At 37.9% G+C, this 20751-nt stretch overlaps 1 protein-coding gene across 7 annotated transcripts in view; it reads right to left on the reverse strand.

Moving 5' to 3' along the window:
* RGS7 (regulator of G protein signaling 7) overlaps window positions 1-20751 on the reverse strand; it is a 254779-nt gene that overhangs the window by 103462 nt on the left and 130566 nt on the right. For all 7 annotated transcript variants that reach the window (XR_009727292.1, XR_009727293.1, XM_061365744.1 and 4 more), the window contains exon 4: window positions 451-501. Coding sequence is in view for 5 of the 7 variants with exons in the window: in XM_061365744.1 (XP_061221728.1) it covers window positions 451-501 (51 nt within the window). In the remaining 2 variants the exon portion in view is untranslated. The remainder of the gene's footprint in view (window positions 1-450; window positions 502-20751) is intronic.

Below are 20751 nucleotides of genomic sequence, written 5' to 3' on the forward strand. Positions count from 1 at the left end.
TGCTATAAAAATGTCCAAGCTTAAGAACAGAAGTGCAGCTCTCAGTAACTGTACAAAAGCTTATTTTATTAATTCTATTTATTTTTCATATATTGAAAAAATCTATTAAGAAGACAGGCCATGTTTAATAAACTATGTAGCATGACACTGAGCAAATTCCTCAAGGAGTAGAATTTTAAACTCATTTTATGCTAATGAAAGCAGATATCATTTTTATTCTTGGCCATCATCTTGTTTCCTGGTACCCGCTCCAATAAAATGGATAATAGAAATCCTCAGATTCTTAGCAAAGGTTTCTAAGGTTTGATGCTCTCTGTTTTGTTATTGAAATTATAGTGTTCAAACGCTGCCTGGCCATTCCTGCTGTAACAGCAGATAAAGTCAGGTCCAATCATTTGAAAAGACAAACTAGGATTTTCAGACATGAAAAAAAAAAAAAAGTGAAATTACCTGGGTCTTCTATGGATAAGTTCTTCGTTAACCATTGAACAATGTCTGAACCTAGGAATAAAACAACAGCATTTTTAGATTAGTATGTTTTCCCCCTCTTTCTGTTCTTCAGTTCCCTGTGCCAACTAATATTGTTCCACTGTGTAAGAGAGATCTACATTTTTTGCTCAGTTTGTCTAGAAAAAAACCAGACCATTCTATTTTTTTTTTTTTAGTTTTGTTTGTTTGTTTGTTTAACAAGGAGATACAGCATTCACTTTTTTGTTTAGGCCAAGACTCATAAAATGCAATAGAAGTGCATTAATGGTATGATAACAGCCTGCATTCCAAAAATTAAATTACTGCAAAATTTACATAGAAAAAATAAACACTATATTAATACTGGGACTTTCACACCTTCCAAATTAGTTTACTAATGAAGCCTAGAAAAGGTGAATTCAACATACATCGTGATTATACAGTATATGGGGTATATGCTGTAGGCCATGCTGTAGGCTTAAAAACTCCCTTAGGTCTAATACATGGCATTAGAACTCCTCTTAGGAGCTGCAGTTTGTGTTCAAATTTGCCTTCTGATTGTATATCTGTAACTATGACTTATGCTATAGTTATTTTCAATTCATTTCACTGGCTACCTGTAAAAGCATAATCAGTTACCTAAATCATAGGATCATAGAATCATAGAATGGTTTTGGTTGGAAGGGACCTTGAAGATCATCTAGCTCCAACCTCCTGCCATGGACAGGTACACCTTTCCTGAGACCAGGTTGCTCAAAGCCATTTCCTTTGTTTCATATCAAAGAAGATGGACATAGAGAAGAACACCTAAGAAAACCAAAAGTGGTTAACTGAGCATAGGCAGTGTTTACAAAAATTACATCAGGAAGTCTCACTTACTAGTGAGAAATCATATTGAAGAAGGGTATGGTATAGGAAGGACAGACATGCACCAATGAGAGCATTACTGCTCTAGGTACAGGCGGTGTTGATGTACTACCAATGTTTCAAACTTCACCTTGTGGCTAAGCTCTTACATCTGGTGCTAGAGATCTTTCCTTACCACTCCAGTCTCCTTTTTCTGTATCCCTTCATTTACTGCCTATCCATTTCTTTCTAAATTCCTTCCTTATTTTAAGGTCCCATGTTACTGCTCACCACTTAACACCTTCAATACCAGAATCCCTGTTGTCTTTCACATTGAGTATCCTTCCAACTTCACCTAATTCCTTCTACTCCTCTTAACCATACAGTTGTGATACACTGCACTCTATGTGCCAAGTCACAAGCTGAAGTCAGTCTTGTTTTTCAGACTGAAACCTGCAGTGTGAACATGAATTACAAAATAAATCATAAAGCAGCTATACTAACAAAATGACAAACACATTTAGTATTTAAACAACTTTAAATGACCAAATTGGCTCAAGGGGAAAATACAATGAAACCCTGAGGAGGGTTTATGTGAAAATTCTCCATGTTTCATAATGGTTGTCATCATCAGCCCTCCAGTTCAGACAAGCAATGTAATAGAGAGGCATGTCACATAGTACTTCCTTGCAGCACCAATATTTAAGTTATTCATTTCTCAGCAGGCACAGCAACACAATTCTTTTACAAACCTTAAATTTAAAATTATAGTAAAAGTCTACACAATCAAACAAATCAAAACAATCAAGTCTCATGAATGGACTTAACATTATTCTCAGGAATACATGGCATTAGAATGTGCAGGGTATTTTCCCTGTCACTCCCTAGACTGATATTTCTTTCTATACTTCCCTGGTTTTGGACTATGACATTCCCATAGTGCAGTTTTCTTTGAAGTTCTTAAGGCAAAAAATATGACATTTTTAAAAAGTATTTCAGACAAGAAAGAAAATTTATTTCTTCTTACTGTTTGAATTTTAAAGAAGATAATTTACACAGTGAATAGCTTTATAATGTATTTTACAAAGCCTCATTAATTGTATCAGAAATTTTTACACATAGGCGTTACTAAATTGATTACATATCAGAGAGAACTCTCTCTGTGTCCAGAGCAGAGGCTTTAATTGCTACATAACATGTCTAAATTTTTTATAGATGTTGAACTCCAGTGGCACCATTTCACACAGCATTTACACAGATTTATTCCTTAAATGAGGCAATTTTCCTTTGCATGCGCTTGAATGTCTACAAAATGTTTCAGACAGACATTACTACATCAAGATGTTACATTTGTGTGCATTTTTACAAATACAATTTCTGTACTTTATTTATAATACCAATTTTATGAGGCTGACACTGAAGGAAGAATTTTACCGTGGTATAAGATGAAACTTCATAGAGTTCAACAACATAATTCCAAGCCTAGCTATATTTTTTTGTCATCTGAGAAGTTAGTTAGCCTTACTATTTTCCTAAATTCTCAAAGGTCAGAGACAAAAAGTAATTAGAAAAACAACATGACATTTTCAAATACTGATTCTCAACTTTGGCTTCCTTCAGCTCTCTTGGGTACATTATGGAAAGAAATTTTGTTCTTTTTATCTCACCTTCAAATACTTCTTACCTCTTTACCTGCTTTTCTTTAGTCCTCAACTCCTGGCATCACATTTGAATACGTTATCTACATATCAGAAATTTTACCTCCATATGCCACCCTATCTTCTGGTTTATTATAAAAACTAGTGGGAAATGGTATTTCTTGACAATCGGATCATCTGATTTTGAAAGATCGTTACTGCTCTATTCACATTTTACAGTGAAGCCATTCCCCTGGTACCCAACAGCCTGAACAGCAGTTTAAGCCAGCTATCACGTTTGAACACTCCAATGATTTCAGCTGCATGACTTCAATGACAAAAGCCCAGATGAATAAATATTAACATGAACACTTCTTTTAGTGTGAAGGCTATTCAAGTAAAACGAAGTTGCAAGTAATTTGTCATATCACAAGTGAGAAACCTATCAGATCATATTCCTTTGAGAGACCTTGTGGCCAACTCTATTCCTAAAAAGAATAATAAAGGTATTATCCTGTAGAGCTTGCTGCTTGATGTGTTGTTTGTTGCTTAGGGTTTTTTTTAACTGCTACTTTTGACATTGAATCAACAAAACAATTTCATTTGATTATTCCTGTGCTCTCTTCTAAGGTTTATTACTTATGCAAATGTGTTTCTAAAAACAAAGCCATTACTATTATTTCTTATCTCATGAAAAGAACATAGTAGCAAAGGATGTGAACACTTTACAGGAAAAAAATATTTCCTTTGAGTCCTAGCTTTGAAAATCTGGTGACCAGTAAATTCATGTCATTTTTCATACAGCTTATTAACATATACAGGAATTATGATCCAAGGATTAGAATGAAAAAATCTTACCGACTTGATTATTTGTAAACAAAACCTAATGTTTATAGGATAAAACATCATTAACCTTCAAACCTGAACCTATTACCAAGAATCTATCAAAAAGACAAGCTATTTGGACAACATAAATTTTATAGAAGCTACTACCTTGATATTGGACTTGCCTTAAAAAGGAAAATTTCAGCAACCCAAATAGAAAATATTCGTTGTGTCAGAAAGATACTCAGTTTTCTATACTGTCTTATGTGCCAGTTAGAGGTAATGTGGGATAACAAAGCTCCAATAATGACATTTTCAAAGTAGATTATCAAGCTAAGCTCTCCAAGTCTCCCTCCTTCACTTCCAGAACACAGCTAAAAGGCAAGCTGGCTATTAGATCTCTAAGGTGCAAAAGAATGAAATTGCCAACTGAATTTTGAAATCCCAAAACAACCCTCAAATGTCCTGTTAATTTCTATAGCAAATAAAACTGGACAAGGCAAAGTGATAATCTGTAATAATTAATTTAAGACAGCACAAGCAGAAATCATTAAAAAAAAGACAGAGCCAACACTGATATTTCATAAATGCCAGCATCTACCTGGATAAAGGCAATAAAATTCAGAAGATCTTACTGAAGTCCAAAACTATTTCAACTTTTTTAAAGAGGCAAAAATACGTCTACATTCATAACAAACAAAAAAGTGTATTCTTTGTGAAGTGTACTTGCTGAAAACTCCACAAGTGATTAATTTTAAATGAAATGGTCCAAAAGTAGCAGTTGATGAAGCTGTCATAGCATCTTAAGAAAATATTTTTGAGGAAGTGTGCTCTCTGGACTCTGCAATGCTAATTTCAAAGTCAAGTCATAAAGAGCAGGGCAATGCTAAGATTAGCTTTCAAGAGCAAAAGCCTTATTTCAAACAAGTCTTTACAGAGTGCATTTCAGAATAGTGTTGATGTTGAACTACATAAAATTTCATGGGAATTACGGATCCATTTTTTGCTGTGCATAGACGTAATGAGCCATGTAAGCCTTGATCTGACAACAAAAATATCTGATAGTCATTCTGCAAAAGAAAATTAAAATTCAAAATGCTTTATCTTTTTAAAAATTCAAGAACATATCTAGCTGAAGAAGATTCAAGTTGCAAGAAAATATATTTTATTAATCTGAATCACAAACTATGAGACCACTGAGAAACTTAACTCAATGATTTCTTATTTCGTAAGGAGGTAGTTTCAACCTTGAAGAAAAAAACAACAAAACCACCTCTTTTACTGCTAATATCTTGGTTTAGTAACTAAAAGTCTATCATTTTTTTCACCTGTAGACCTCAGATATTTACAGATGGTGAAGAAACACAGGGACACAGGAAGCTCTCCTGAGTTACTGATACTAAGAGAGAGGGGTTTGCTGTTGACAATCCGGTAAACACTTATTCTATCTTCATTAAGACTTGCCATCCAAACTCTCAACAGTGACATAATGTCCTGGGTTTAGCAGTAGCAGCCATTTTTCTCTTTCTTGGTAGCTGGTGCAGTGCTGTGTTTTGACTTTCAGCTGGGAACAGAGCTGATAACAATGATGTTTTGGTTTGGCCAAGGACTTTGTGGGCCTCATGCTCTGCCAGGGAGGATGGGAAGCCGGGAGGAAGCAGAGACAGGACACCTGACCCAAACTGACCAAAGAGGTATTTCATACCACAGCATGTCATGACCTGGATGTAACAGAGAGTTACCCGGAAGGGCTAGGGACTGCGGGGTTGGAGGAGGTATCAGTCGGTGCTTGGTCAGGCTGGGGGGGTGAGTTACCGATTGCCTGGTGATGAGGTGTTGTATACTCTTCCCTTGTTATTTCCTTTATCATTACTATTACTGGTGGTAGCAGTAGTGATTTGTGTTATACCTTAGTTACTAAACTGCTCTTATCTCAACCCGTGGGAGTTGCATTCTATTCAATTCTCCTCTCCGTCCCTCTGGGAATAGGGGGAGGGCAAGAAGGGGGGGAGTGAGTGACAAACTGTCTGGCTGGGTTCAAACCACGACACATAACCATGGAGATGTTTATCTTGTGCCATGAAAGCCAGGAAGCTGGGCCTGTTGGGTGGGTGTTTGTCTGCTGAAAGGCAGCAGCAGGTCATCCAGGAGCAGCCTCAAGGGAGTGCCTTGGTTGACTGGGTGACCTTCAGCACTTCACCACCTGGTCTTGAGAATATGGAGAATTTTATGCAAGCAACTCACAGTAGGAAAACTTAATGAACTTTACTCTAGAAATTAGCAGTTTCTAAATTTAAGGCAAGACTGTTAGTAAATTAGTAAGGAAACGTGACCAGCAGGTCAAAGGAGGTGGTCCTCCACCTCTACTCTGCTATCATGAGACCTCACTTGGAGTATTGTGTGCAGTTCTGGTGTCCTCAACATAAAAAGGACATGGATCTGTTGGAACAAGTCCAGAGGAGGGTCACCAGGATGATCAGGGGACTGGAGCACCTCCCATATGAAGACAGGCTGAGAAAGTTGGGGATGTTTGGCCTGGATAAGGCTGCGTGGAGACCTCATAGCAGCCTTCCAGTACCTGAAAGGGGCCTATAAGGATGCTGGGGAGGGACTACTCGTTAGTGACTGTAGTGACAGGACAAGGGGTAAAAGGTTGAAACTTAAACGGGGGAAGTTTAGATTGGATATAAGGAGGAAGTTCTTTACTGTAAGGGTGGTGAGGCACCGGGATGGGTTGCCCAGGGAGGCTGTGAATGCTCCATCCCTGGCAGTGCTCCAGGCCAGGTTGGACAGAGCCTTGAGTGACATGGTTTAGTGTGAGGTGTCCCTGCCATGGCAGGGGGGTTGGAACTAGATGATTTTAAGGTACTTTGCAACCCTAACTATTCTATGATTCTATCATTCTAAGGAAAGAGCACTGCATTTCCATTGTTCTAATAATTTGTGGTGATACATCAGGAAAGTTTATTTACTGATACTTCAAAATCCTCAGTCAGGAAGCTTTAAAAAAAAATAAATGTGCAATTCACTTCTCAACACTGATTCAGATATTGGAAACACAGAATCTGGATCAGATTAGCAGGGTGATTGTAAAAGCCAGTGGCCTATCAGGTTCTCAGCACTAGCTGTTTTCTCACAAAAATTGCTGTGTAACAGTTAGACTCTGCAATAAAAGGCTTCCCCTGGTGAACATTATAAGATTATCTGCATTCTCCTTCAAGCTTTTCGCGGTTACAAACCATAGAATATGTTGTCACTCTGTTGTATCAGCATGGATATTTTACAATTTCTTTCTCTGAGAACACAGTTTGTGTATGAATTCTGTATGCATATATCTGAAAGAAATCAAGTACCACATTTCAGGGCAGAAGAGCAGAGGGAAGAAAAGCAATGACTATGTTACCTTTTGTTATATTTGTGCAAGAACATACTCTGATCCATACTGGATTAATTCTCATTTTTTCCTCTGTCTATTATAGCTGAGCAAAGAGATTTGCATCACTTGATAGCACTATGCACAGAAAGGTGAAAGACAGAAGGGTGTGGGGACTCCTCTTTGAGGCTGAGGTTGTAGTAATGCTTGAAGGAACAAAGAGGTATTTTCCCATAAACCATGGCTCTAGTCAGTACTAAACTGCACTGAATTCCTAACAGAAACTGTATTCGGACGTGCTTTGATTGCCCAGTTCTTAGTTCCAGAAGATGGTAACAAACATTTAGATGGTAAAAGGAGAAGATAAGGCAAATGACATAAAGAAGCTGTGTAACTAAATTTGAATTTACTTCATAATAATTTAAATTCCTTCCACCTTGTATTTTTATTTAACATTGCCCTGTTATTGTAGATTAATGTAAGATAAATTTATAGACCTAATCTGGTATAATCATTTACCATGAGTGTCAACAGAGGTGAAACTGTGATAATTTGAATACACTGCTGATTGCATTTTTATCTTTAACATGATGACCTTTACAATTTAAATGGACTGACTTCTAAAAGAAACACATCATTGTTCAAAGTGCAGTTTGATTAACAAAATTTGCATTTCAACTTTCACACACTATTTCTGCCACTTGCTTTTTAAAATATGCATGCAAACAAATGCATAAACTTACTCTTTTGACTTACTATAATTGGAGGTGGACCACACATTTGAGTCCCCTACACTTCAAGAAACCTTGTAACAAGCTGCAGATTTAAAAACCTCATCTGAATAATACTAACTGTACATAGAATATGTACTTTAACAAAACTTCTCAAGCACAAAATTAGTTTATTAGTCTTAAAACAATAAAGGCTGCATTTTTTTTTAAGTGAAGATGGACACAGGAATTTATAGTAATAAAACCCTCAAATGAATCATCCCAATGCTTCTGAGTTGGACCCTCTCATTCTACATTATGGAATCCTCAAAAATACTCAAGCCTAGAAGAGCAGAAAGGATTCATATTTCTGGCTATCATAACCCTGTGAAGAACAACATATTTCTTGATGTTGTTTGTCCTGGTTTCAGCTGGGATAGAGTTTGTTTTCTTACTTCACACTATGTCTCATAAACAAGGTTCAGAACAGAAATCTGATTCATAAAGACTAAAGAGGTTATTAATGATGGTTGTGTATCTGTGTCCACTCTTAAAGTGTCAATACACACAGGCTCCTTGTCTTCTCCAGCAAAAGAAACTCCTGCTTCATTCCAGCAACATTTACCTCTAAAGCTTCTCAAAAGACATCTTCTACTTTGATCTCTTCAACAGCCACAAGTAACTCTGCTCGCAAGTGCGCGTTAGGTGACACTAGCTGTGCATAGTTGGCAATATATCAGTAACCACAGATGGGACCCCTGTAATCCCAAGTGTGTTATAATAAGCACTAGAGTGTTTCAGTACACTGCTTCATGTTAAATATTTGCAAGACAAAACTGACGCTGTTTAGGAAAACAGGGTGAAAACCCACCACAGCCTTCCTATTGTAACAGATTTTTTATTCTTTTCTTCAAAATTATGTAAAGCCATGTGATCTTATTTGACTATAATGAAGTATCAGTGTTCATGTGACATGGATAAAGAAAATACTATTTCACACATTCCGCTGACAACAAAATCTTAACTTTTCCTATGTAAAAATTACATAGGGGGTGGGGAACAAGAAATATAAGTAGAATTCTGAACATCATAAGGTTGCCCTGAAGAAAATTTATCTCCCAATTAAAAAAAACCCAAATCACACACTTCATTTTTAAATATTGTATCCATACTCCAAGCAAAACTTCTAAAGTCTGAGATGAGCAAGGAGCCTAAGAGGATTCTCAGTGAGAACTACTTGATTTCCAGTCCATCAGAAATATCCAATAATGATAAAAGAAGACTAGAAGCTATGTGACTTTCGGTTTTCCATATCATTATGACCCAGCCTTCTCCTCTCAATCAATTCCTCTCTTTACCCTTCAAACACATGCAAACACATTTGGGTACTATTAAGAGAGAAACAGCCAGAAATTAAGCAGCTCATCATGTTCTGCTTTCCTCATTACCTTTCAGAACTCTTGAGCTAAATCCCCTCCTCCAAATAGTTTTGGATTCACCTCCAAGCAGAGAACAGGAACCCTCTGAACACCAGAATTAACTGTACTCATGCTATTCCCAATGCCCATGTGTACTGCATAAATCAGTAGGTAATAAAGCTGTCGCTAAGTCGCTAACCCGCCTTGTAGGTGAATGCTTAGCCACAAGCCCAGAGGACAATTTTTTATCTCTGTCTCAGTGAAAATATAACTTCTTTATGCAAAGAATGAGAAATTCCATGTGCAAGACAACAGTCTCTATTGCCTGCTGATTATATTCTCTAAAGCACGAGGCGATTTGTTCCAAATTTCTGCTCAGACACAAGTGGTTTACAGGCATTTCAACCTGAGTGTTTCCACCTCACTCTTCAGGCATTCTGGTCAAAGGAGCCGTAATGCTTTTTTGTTAAATATTTTGGGAGATAACAGGAGAAAAAAAATTATTTGCTACCCTGTAGGAGACCCATGTGGAGAGCTGAGCACCTGGCGTCCCCTCCCTACTGCAGTGAAGGCTGGTGTAGGGAAAGTAGAACAGTATCAGCAAGTGCATCCTGGCGCATCACACAGCACTGTATGAACACAAGAGCAGCCTCCCTCAAGAAAAGCTGAAAAGGAAATAGATATGTAACTCCTATCCCAAATTTGTCCTCTGGTTCCTGCATGGCTATCTTGAGCTTTCATTCTGAAAATTCATCCAGGATTACTTAAGGAAAACCAAGAACACATTTTTGAGAAACAATTTTGCTACTTACCAGAAATTGTTCATCTGGCATTCTTTTAAGTCTCTTAGATGTTTCACTGTATCCTGCTGACAACTTTGTACAGAAAATGGGTAGACTGATAAGCACAATTTTTGAGGGGTTCACTGATGAGGGAACACCACAAAATTTCACTGATCACTACCTAAATCTTCTTTCTTAATTAGAAAGTTTCCAAGTTACAGAAGAACAATTTATTGTTAGTTTCATGAAGGAGGGCTCCCCAGGCAAAAGCATCACCAAGGCACAGGGTTTTTTTCCTTTACCCTGTGTAATTATATGCAAATACCAAAAAGGAGCTTTCTTCAGTAATTCAGCAGTAGCTGAAATTTCTAAATGAAGGGATTTCCTAGGTCATTTGAATGGCTTGCCTCCTCTCAAGAAGCAAAAATAAGGCATTTCTAGGGCTACCCTGAGACCATATGCTAAGTATTTCAGGGGAACATAATCAGGTGAGACCCCAAAACTGAAAAGCTGCCTAGTAGAATACGTGGTGGGTTAGTATCAGAAAAGACAACATTATTTAATGCAGTGCTCGTAGATAGGAGCGACCACTGTAAGTAATTTTATATCCCTTCTTAACTGTAGTACGTACCCGTACATAAATTGTAGAGCCATCTAATCTTATGTTTTGCATAAAACTCAATTACCTTAGTTTATACCTGCTTATAATATAAAACCAGACTATTTAATTTAAGATTTTTTTAAGAACATATACAATTACACAGTGTACCTAGCTGGAGATACTACTTACAGTAGTTCTGCAGATTTCACAATTAAAATGTCTTGAAAAAAAAAGCCAAGCTGAAAAAAAAGTATTCAAAAACATAGCAGTGGCATTATCCACAGCAATGTTATTAGCTTTCCGTAGCATTGTCATCACATACTGAAGCTTCCGCCCTCTTAGTTTTTACAAAATTGCTTATCACTTACTCAAATGTGTTCTTTCATACACATATCAGTGTCTGCGAATTGTGCTTTGATACTCTTTGCAACACAGTAAAAGCTGCCTGAGATTATCTCTGCCACAATAAACAGTTTTACTTCCTATTTTTTTACATCAGCAGTTTGAAAATAGCATATAAAAACAAACACCTCCAAGTTCAACAAAAAGGCTTTGTCTTCACCACGCTACTGCTTCAAGCAATTGATTTTTTTCATATTTCCACTTCAGTATCTCCAAGAAATATGGTATTTTCCTCCTGAAATGGTTCTAATTCTTGCCATACTGCCCCCCAAAGACACCCACACGCAGATGGCAATGGAAGGAAGTGAGGCAGCAATGTAATTTTTGCTAAATACTTCATATTCACAGAGGATTTTCACAGGGGAAAATCCTTAAGTCCTAATTCAGGGGTAACAGGAATACATATATAAATTATATACACTTTGATTTGTGATTTTGAATTCACGAGTGGAGACACAGTGACTTACAGTTTTGACATTTGCCCAGCAACAATGTCAACCTGCTTCTTATCTCACAAAGCATTCCTACACAATACTGGTTAATTTACACAGCTGGTTTGAAAACGTTTTTTTTTTTCACCATTGCTATTTCAAAACGCTCTTTCAGTGACTCATGCTCTTACTATTCTCTATGCTTAAGACTCTGAAAACTGATGTCCAAAACACCCTTTTGATCATCACAGATTTCCTGAATAGCTATTTAATTTAGTTATTTTGACCAAAAAAAAACTTCAGAAAAATTTAGTGATGTTAAGTATAACAGCATAGTGTGATGCTCTGCAGAAACTCCTGAAAAAAGTTGCAGGATTGGATATAAAGAACCCAGAAGTTCCCCCAGAATTTGCTCATTAACCATTCTCACACCAAAAGAACCATCTCCAATGGGAAACCCCATCTGAAGAAAATAAATTCTACCACATCGCAGTTGCACAAAAAACTCATCTTCAGAGATACCACCTAGCATGGGGGCACAGGCTATAACAGAAATCCCTAAAACACGAATTTAATGACAAATTGCCATGGAATTACTGAATAAAAATACTTTGGCCAAATTAGTCATTTTGGGATTTTAGCACTTTTATTTTTTAACAGACAGGTCTTAGTGTTCCACGATCTCCAGCACAGACCAGCTATTTTTTAGCTAATAGCAATAAATACAAAATACAAGATACAGGAAAAGTTTGCTGAAGCTAAGTAGAAACTTTCATCCTAAATTTTAATGTTCAAGTTTTACACCAGAAATGTCACTGACTATGATAAGAACTTCGCTCAAGGCTTCTTTTTTGTTATTTGAAAAATGAAATGTTTTAATATTCAATAGACCACAGAAAGTTCAAATGAATTTCTATTTTTGATTAAGCTGTGCTGGATGTTTTTTTGTGCTATTTCCTCCAGATCCATGATTATTTTAATACTTCTATGCCTCAGAGTTTACACTTCAAAGATCTGCTGCAGGGCTGCATTTTTAAAATGGAAAAGAAATGAAGTTATTCAAATTCTAAGAACCTATATTTTGGAGCATTAGTCTGACTGAAAATCTAATCCCATTCAGCTTTTACCAAAATAACCGAATTTTTTAAAGACTGTATTATGCTCAATTACTTGGCCTAATAAAAATCACTTACATCATACAGCATGAATGAACAGTGTTAGAAGTAAGACTGATCTTTGCTCCAACTCGATACATCCACCCAATTCAGGTTATTTTTCATTTGCAGTGTTTCACCGCTATTCAGGGATTATGAATTAATTTATTCTAAACATTAATAATTGTGCAGCACAACTGTCTGAAGCAGATATGACTGGGTCTGTTCTCAAAGTAAAAATGTCATTGTTCTTCTCATGGTAGTTCTTTACATTTGCACCTCAAGCACTCTGTCACAACAAAAGCAAAATCTATTAGCTCTTGAGGATAATTCCAGCAATTCATTAAAATATAAGTTGTGCTGACAATTGAAATTATCTAACATGATTTATCCACTAATGGAGATTTATAAAAAATTTAAATATGCATTTTAATATGCAATCAAGAGCTCTTGAATTTAAAATAATCATACCATCCATAGTAAGTACTGCATTTCTTTCTAAAATTGCAAACTGACGTATATTATATGCTCATATATGGCAGACATCTTATAGGTTATGCTCCCACCAACCACAGTAAAAATAGCAAACCAAAAATTAAAACTTAGAGAAAATATATTCCCGTATATTTTAGTTTATTGAGTTCATTCCTTTGCTGCTCTGTTTTCCCAGAGACATTCACATGAGCATTTGTGAGATATTAATTGCAGCCCTGTAGCTAGGACTGGCTTTTTGTCTATGACATTTTTATAGGAACTTAAAGCAGTGTTTCTGCTTTTACAAGTAACTTGGTAGCATATTAATCAAATGTGTCCTAAGAATCAAAGTATTTTTCTTCCCATCATTATCAGCTTCTGGCAATGACCATGGACCCATCACTAATGTCTCCATTTTAGGAATGTCTCTTGAAGCCTGGACAAAGTAACAACCTCTGCAAAAAATTCCTGTCTTTCTTCATCCCTACCCTCACATTCATTATGCCCAGAGCTACCATTTGATACATGAACCTGCTGGTGCATGGGAAGTATTTGGAAGTTTCTGTGAAAAAGCAGGAGACATCTTGTTTAACATCTTCGTCACTGACATGGACAGTGGGATTGAGTGCACCCTCAGCAAGTTTGCCAATGACACCAAGCTGTGTGGTTCAGTTGATACGCTGGAGGGAAGGAATGCCATCCAGAGGGACCTTGACACACTTGTGAGGTGGGCTGATGCCAACCTCATGAAGTTTAACCATGGCAAGTGCAAGGTCCTACACCTGGGTCGGAGCAATCCCAGACACAGCTACAGGTTGGGCAGAGAACTGATTCAGAGCAGCCCTGCGGAGAAGGACTTGGGGGTGCTGGTCGATGAGAAAATGAACATGAGCCGGCTTCAGTGTGCGCTTGCAGCCCAGAAAGCCAACTGTACCCTGGGATGCATCAAAAGGAGCATGACCAGCAGGTCGAAGGAGGTGATCCTGACCCTTTATTCTGCTCTCGTGAGACCTCACTTGGAGTATTGTGTACAGTTCCGGTGTCCTCAACATAAAAAGGACATGGGTCTGTTGGAACAAGTCCAGAGGAGGGTCACAAGGATGATCAGGGGACTGGAGCACCTCCCATATGAAGACAGGCTGAGAAAGTTGGGACTGTTCAGCCTGGAGAAGAGAAGGCTGCGTGGAGACCTCATAGCAGCCTTCCAGTATCTGAAGGGGCCTACAGGGATGCTAGGGAGGGACTCTTCATTAGGGACTTTAGTGACAGGACAAGGGGCAATGAGTTAAACAGGGGAAGTTTAGATTGGATATAAGGAAGAAATTCTTTCCTGTTAGGGTGGTGAGGGACTGGAATAGGTTGTCCAGGGAGGTTTTGAATGCTCCATCCCTGGCAGTGTTCAAGGCCAGGCTGGACGAGGCCTTGGGTGATATGGTTTAGAGCGAGGTGTCCCTGTCCATGGCAGGGGGGTTGGAACTTGATGATCTTAAGTTCCTTTCCAACCCTAACTGTTTTATGATTCTATGATTAATTTTCAGCTATCCATTATCAGGTAGAAGAATAACAAAAAAAGACACTATTCTGAGCAATGCTGGACCACTAGACTGTGGTGCAACCTTTGCTAGGTCACAGGCCATGTACTTATCTCTGTAATAAGGATAGCATTTCCCCATATTGTGCTGTAGATTTTGGGGAGTAGAGAACATAGGAGTGCTTTGAAAACATCAGCCTGGAGGTAATAGTGTAATACATAATACTTTGAGTCCTGGAGTCTGGATTCTATTCTTCATGTTATTTTATTGTATATTTCACTGTTTCATTTCATTGGATGAAACAGCTGAGAATGGATGGTGGTCTTGCTGTGAACGTGGGATGGGTCTTTTATAACTTAGAGTAGCAAGTATAGAAGCTCTTTGTGAGGATGAGGCTGCAGCTCATTTTTTTCCTTTCTCACGAGACGCAGAGAAAAATTAAGGTCCTACTGTTGCCTAGCAGTACACAGTGACGTGTATACTACTTTTAGCACCTGTTGCGTCCTAGCTGTTTACACTGTCAGAGTAAGAATAAATAGTACCAAGATGTAAAAAAACCCCAACCTTGGTAAGGGAACACATATACAAAAGCATTCACGTACATATCCAAACCAGTTCTGTTCCTCTTCTTCCTAGCCTCTGTACACAACTATTTATTTATTTGTATTTTGGCCTCTCCATGTAACATTCTAAGACCTGTACATATTTTATGTAAATTGCTATTGGCCACCATTTTTTCTATAACCATCGACTGCAGACTCAGGAATGGATGGTATACCCTCTCTTTGGAAATTAAAGGGAGGACCAGTAAAGATACAGAAAGCAAACAGGTATTCAGTACCAGGGCTGCTGTTTACTAGTGGAATGTGAAAGCAAACAATTTCTGTGTTGAGGCCCTGATGAGAATAAAGATTTCTCAGTCAGCTAAAGAGTTGTGCTGTCTAAATGCAATATAGTCCCAGTGCTGGGAGGGAGTGGGCATGAAGAGGTGTGGGAAAAACATGTTCTTGCTAAATCTTCTTACAACCTGAAAAGAGCTAAAATGAACTAATCAATTGATTAAAAAATAGAGCTAGCAGCCCTCTATTGCAACAGGAAAGAAAAGACAACAAACCCCCTACATTCAAAAATTAAAGTGTTTTTCCATGAAATAATTATACCTTGTTCAATCTGGCAACAGCAATTAATACAATTGTCCTGGTACCCTTTGATAGATAAGAAATTAATGGAGAGCAGCAGAGGGTACACGTGCCTGGACTAGCAAATAGTCTGATGATGGCAGTAGGCGGATCATTTCCCACTGCTTGATAGCCTGGGAACAGAGCCACTCTGATCTTCAAAATATAGAGAAAAGGGAGTAGTGGTAATATCACTGGTAAGAATTGTTCTTGATGCAAAAGAGAATGGATATAGGTCACCTAGGAGGGAAAACTTAAGCAGATTATTCTCTTCAAATTTCTACTTCACATTGCATGAGGCAGGTTTATACTTAGAAACTTTATACTTAGAAACTAAGTATATACTAGGCTGGTTTAGCTCTCCTTTCTGTTATGCTAATTCTATGTGAACATGCATAGAAATGAGCTCCTGTCAAATACCAACAGACAAATAAATGCCTGCCATACCACTGGTTTCAACAAATAATATCCAATGGACAGGAATAGAGGCTCCTGCTTACACATAGCCACCTTTGTTTCCTCATACCTGCCATACTGTTGCCTTTACTGCTGCCAAACTGGTATTGTTGATCCCTTCTACAGGCTCAGCAAAGCACACTGCTGTGGATGGCATGGCATTCATAGCAACAATTTGCAACACTCCTCTGTAAAATTTTTGGACTAGCATATGCTTCTGCTCATCTGCTTTGTGTCTTTTGAGAGCTTGCCAGCCTCTAGCAGTGGGTCCACCATTAGCCTGCCTGACTCCACTTGCACAGTAAGTGCACTGTGAAATATGGTAGTCTAAGGTCCAGCATTTCTTCCTTACACTTACAGGAGAGCAGTGTCTCAGGGAAACAGATCTTTTTTTGCTAGTCATATTAACAGCCAGTAAAACACATTGCTTAAACAAGAGATAATCAGTTTGTCATGCAGCACACAAACACAGCAGCAATTCAAGCCAGCCAGGAAGAGCCTGAAGACGTTGTTAATCTCAAATTCACTAGTTCTCATTGTTTATTGACTTTGCAAAGAGTGTATCTTTGATGATCACTATTTCTGGAACACAGACATTCCACGGTTTTAAGTAATTGCTGTTGGAATATATTTATATGCTTCTGATTAATTATTGTTTTCTTTTACAGAAAGTGATTATTAGTTTAGGTGAGTATATTTAAAAAGACCTTTAGATTCAACTTTAAAACCTTGGTTTCCATATTTTTTTAAGAATATTAATGAAGTTCCCCTCTCAAGTTATGCTTCTAGAAATGACTGTCACTCAAGGAAAGAAAGCAACAAGATTCCAACATTGTCAATACACTTTTAAATTTCAGTAATTTTCCCTTATCACATGTTTAAAACCATCATTGAGCTTGCCTTACGACAAATGTACTTGCTAGCTAGCTTTTTCTTCTTTGTAGCAAGTGACCTAACAAAGACAGACAACTCCTTTACCAAACAAAAATGTATGCACTGAGAAAATAGAGGAAAATTATGGCTCCAAGCACAGGTTCTTAAGACGAAGCACCCACAAGTAACTTGTACTACATACAAAGCAAATACAATACAATGTTCTGGTGGTGCCTTAATGTGCTGTACCCTAATCCTAATAAAGATGATGATCACCAAGCCAAGTATATCAGGGAAGGCAGAAGATCTAGCAGAGGCAGAAGGTATTTAGCAGTTTGGTGTTGCAGAGATCATTCAGTAATTTTAAAATCTTACCCTAATAGCTATTCAAACACACTGGAACAGACAGTATCTCTGCTAAGGACTGGACAGACAGCATTTCTGATGTGAAAATTTGACTGGATAATGAAGATTCTCTGTGTTGATCATATTCTGTTGTTGGCCAATATAGCCCCCAACTTCTCCATTATTTTCTGAATTTCCCTGACCAAAAAGTGCATCCTTAAAAGATTGCTTCACGAATCACACAAATTCTGAAACTCAAATTTCACCTTGTTGTGAAGTGGAAATAAACATCAAACCTTTGCACAACACAAAAAAATCCAAAATGTTTTTCTTTAATGCTATCAAAATGCTAAATTCAACAGCAGCAAAGCCTTTTTTTTAGTATAAACCAAACAATGTTTCATCATCTTCCTGATGCTTCTATAAAACAACATAACCAAAATGAAGTATTTCAGTACTTCCAGATAATGACATCATAAAAAAAAATCTCATGGAACAGTGTGGCTGTGAAAACATTCCCCAGCAGAAAACTGATTTGCCACATAAAGCATCAGAAAGGCTCTTAATGGATAACTGTTCTAAATTAAACATGTAGAAGGCTTGAACAGAGCTAAAATAGATGTGCTTCATTATGCTATGATGGTCTCACCTCTTTGACCAGACCAGGGGACGGTGCCATAGGATCTGCTACACTGAGCACTCAGGGAAATCGATGGGTTTGGATGCACAAGACAAAAAAGAAAAAAAAAGAAAAAAGGGCAATCTTATCTGCCTTCTTCTCTTAAGGTGTTACCTTGTCAATGATTAACTCAGAATCAGAATGAGTCAAAATTTTAATTCCACTGTATTTCTTTAATAACATACTGTTTATATTGTAACCTGAACTCAAATATATTCTCATACAATATAAACACTACAACTATTGCAGCTTTAGTTCTGCTTAGCTCATATCATGCCTCTCTATTGATGATGAGTCATCTCTCCTCCTACCACGTAGTAAAGAAAACGGATGAGCCTTGAAAAGCTAACACTTTTTGCAATTTTACATAGCAAATACCATTTGGAAAATGTATTTGTAACACAAATCTGTAACTACTCCTGTAACTCCTGTAACTACTAGATTGGTTTCCAGACAGTGAGTTATATATAGCCCAGATGAAAACATTTGGGAACTCTCTAGAATTTAATTTCTAAAAGATGTTCTCTTTGAAAATAAGAATAAGATTGAACTTAGTATTACGGCAGTTTTAATTCATATCCTTTTAAGTTTTTATTTCAGGTATATTTCATATTCCAGTGGTGTGTCTAAAAGTAATTGAAAGTGAAATCAAAGGGAATATTATGAAACCATTCTCTGTCTTAGATACAAAGGGAAAATCTGAAGTAACTTCACTATGGTCATTAAAAATGTTTTAACTGTTTTGTATCAACAGTTTCAGGAAGTGCTTGACTAAAGGGAAAGAGTAGAGTCCTACACCTGGGCAGGAACAACCCCAGGTTCCAGTATAGGTTGGGGAACGACCTGTTAGAGAGCAGTGTAGGGGAGAGGGACCTGGGGGTCCTAGTGGACGACAGGGTGACCATGAGCCGACACTGTGCCCTTGTGGCCAAGAAGGCAAATGGCATCCTGGGGTGTATTAGAAGGGGGGTGGTTAGTAGGTCGAGAGAGGTCCTCCTTCCCCTCTACTCTGCCCTGGTGAGACCTCATCTGGAATATTGTGTCCAGTTCTGGGCCCCTCAGTTTAAGAAGGACAGGGACCTGCTGGAGAGAGTCCAGTGCAGGGCAACTAAGATGATTAAGGGAGTGGAGCATCTCCCTTATGAGGAAAGACTGAGGGAGCTGGGTCTCTATAGTTTGGAGGAGATTGAGGGGTGACCTTATTAGTGTATATAAATATATAAAGGGGGAGTGTCACGAGGATGGAGCCAGGCTCTTCTCAGTGGCAAACAATGATAGGACAAGGGGCAATGGGTACAAACTGGAACACAAGAGGTTCTACTTAAACTTGAGAAGAAACTTCTTCTCAGTGAGGGTGACAAAACAATGGAACAGGCTGCCCAGGGAGGTTGTGGAGTCTCCTTCTCTGGAGACATTCAAAACCCTCCTGGACACATTCCTGTGTAACCTTATCTAGGTGTTCCTGCTCCGGCAGGGGGATTGGACTAGATGATCTTTTGAGGTCCCTTCCAATCTCCAACATACTGTGATACTGTGAAAATACTGAAATATGCCTGAAGTTCTCCTCAGCTGTGATGTATGCTGAAACTTACAGTAAACAAAATGCAATTCAAAGTTGCCTAAGAAACTTAAAGTCTAATTTTTATTCTTTCTAAGATCAGTATGCATGCAAATTTGTACTGAAACCATAACCATCTAGAGGTATTTTACTTCAACCATAACAAGGACTTCACTCTACAGCACCATAAATTTTTATACATGTTTGCACCTTTCCTAGCCATGACAGGTAAAAAGGCTATAGAAGAAAACAAGCTCCAACTCTTTATATTCTTCAAAAAGATGTCCTGAATGTCTTTTAAGCAGTTTTTTCTGGTATGCAAACTGAAGCAGCCCTCCTCTAAAATGGATATCATCACAACTCTCACTATCTTTAAAGAAGCAGCATTGAGGCTAATTTACATGAAAAATATTTTCTTTACTGAAGGCATTAGACTATATTCCCTCCCATTATCAAGAAAACCTTTATTTGAGGTACAATTGACACCTTCACAAGGAAAAATGCTTGTAACTGAAATCATGTATGTTAAAACCAGGACAACTATCTACCAACTCCTTGTTTGGAGACATTCAAGACCCGCCTGGACACGTTCCTGTGTAACCTTATCTAGGTGTTCCTGCTCCGGCAGGGGGATTGGACTAGATGATCTTTTGAGGTCCCTTCCAATCTCTAACATACTGTGATACTGTGTAACTGTGCTCCCTCCTCCCTGCGCATAAGGAAGCCAAGTAGGAGTGAGTCTATAGGGCATCGAATGGGGAGCGTCTTATACGTCAGTTAGGTGACTGTGCTGAAAGCAAGGCAAAAAGAGAGTACCTACTACTGTCTTGGTTTTGACTGATGTGGTCACCCGCTATATTTGGCACCAAGGATATGATTTGTCAGAAGAATGATCACTGATCAAAAAGCCTTTCAGAAAGGAAACACGATGATACACTGTCCCAGAAATTGTGCCATTTAAAGTGAGTATATCTCCTAAACATGTAAAACTTACAAAGTGCCTAGCAAA

The sequence above is a fragment of the Neopsephotus bourkii genome, unplaced genomic scaffold, assembly GCF_033783945.1.
Source record: "Neopsephotus bourkii isolate Nb327-2 ecotype Australia unplaced genomic scaffold, CSIRO-AGI_Nbou_v1 NB_1292, whole genome shotgun sequence".
Classification (NCBI taxonomy): Eukaryota; Metazoa; Chordata; class Aves; order Psittaciformes; family Psittacidae; genus Neopsephotus; species Neopsephotus bourkii.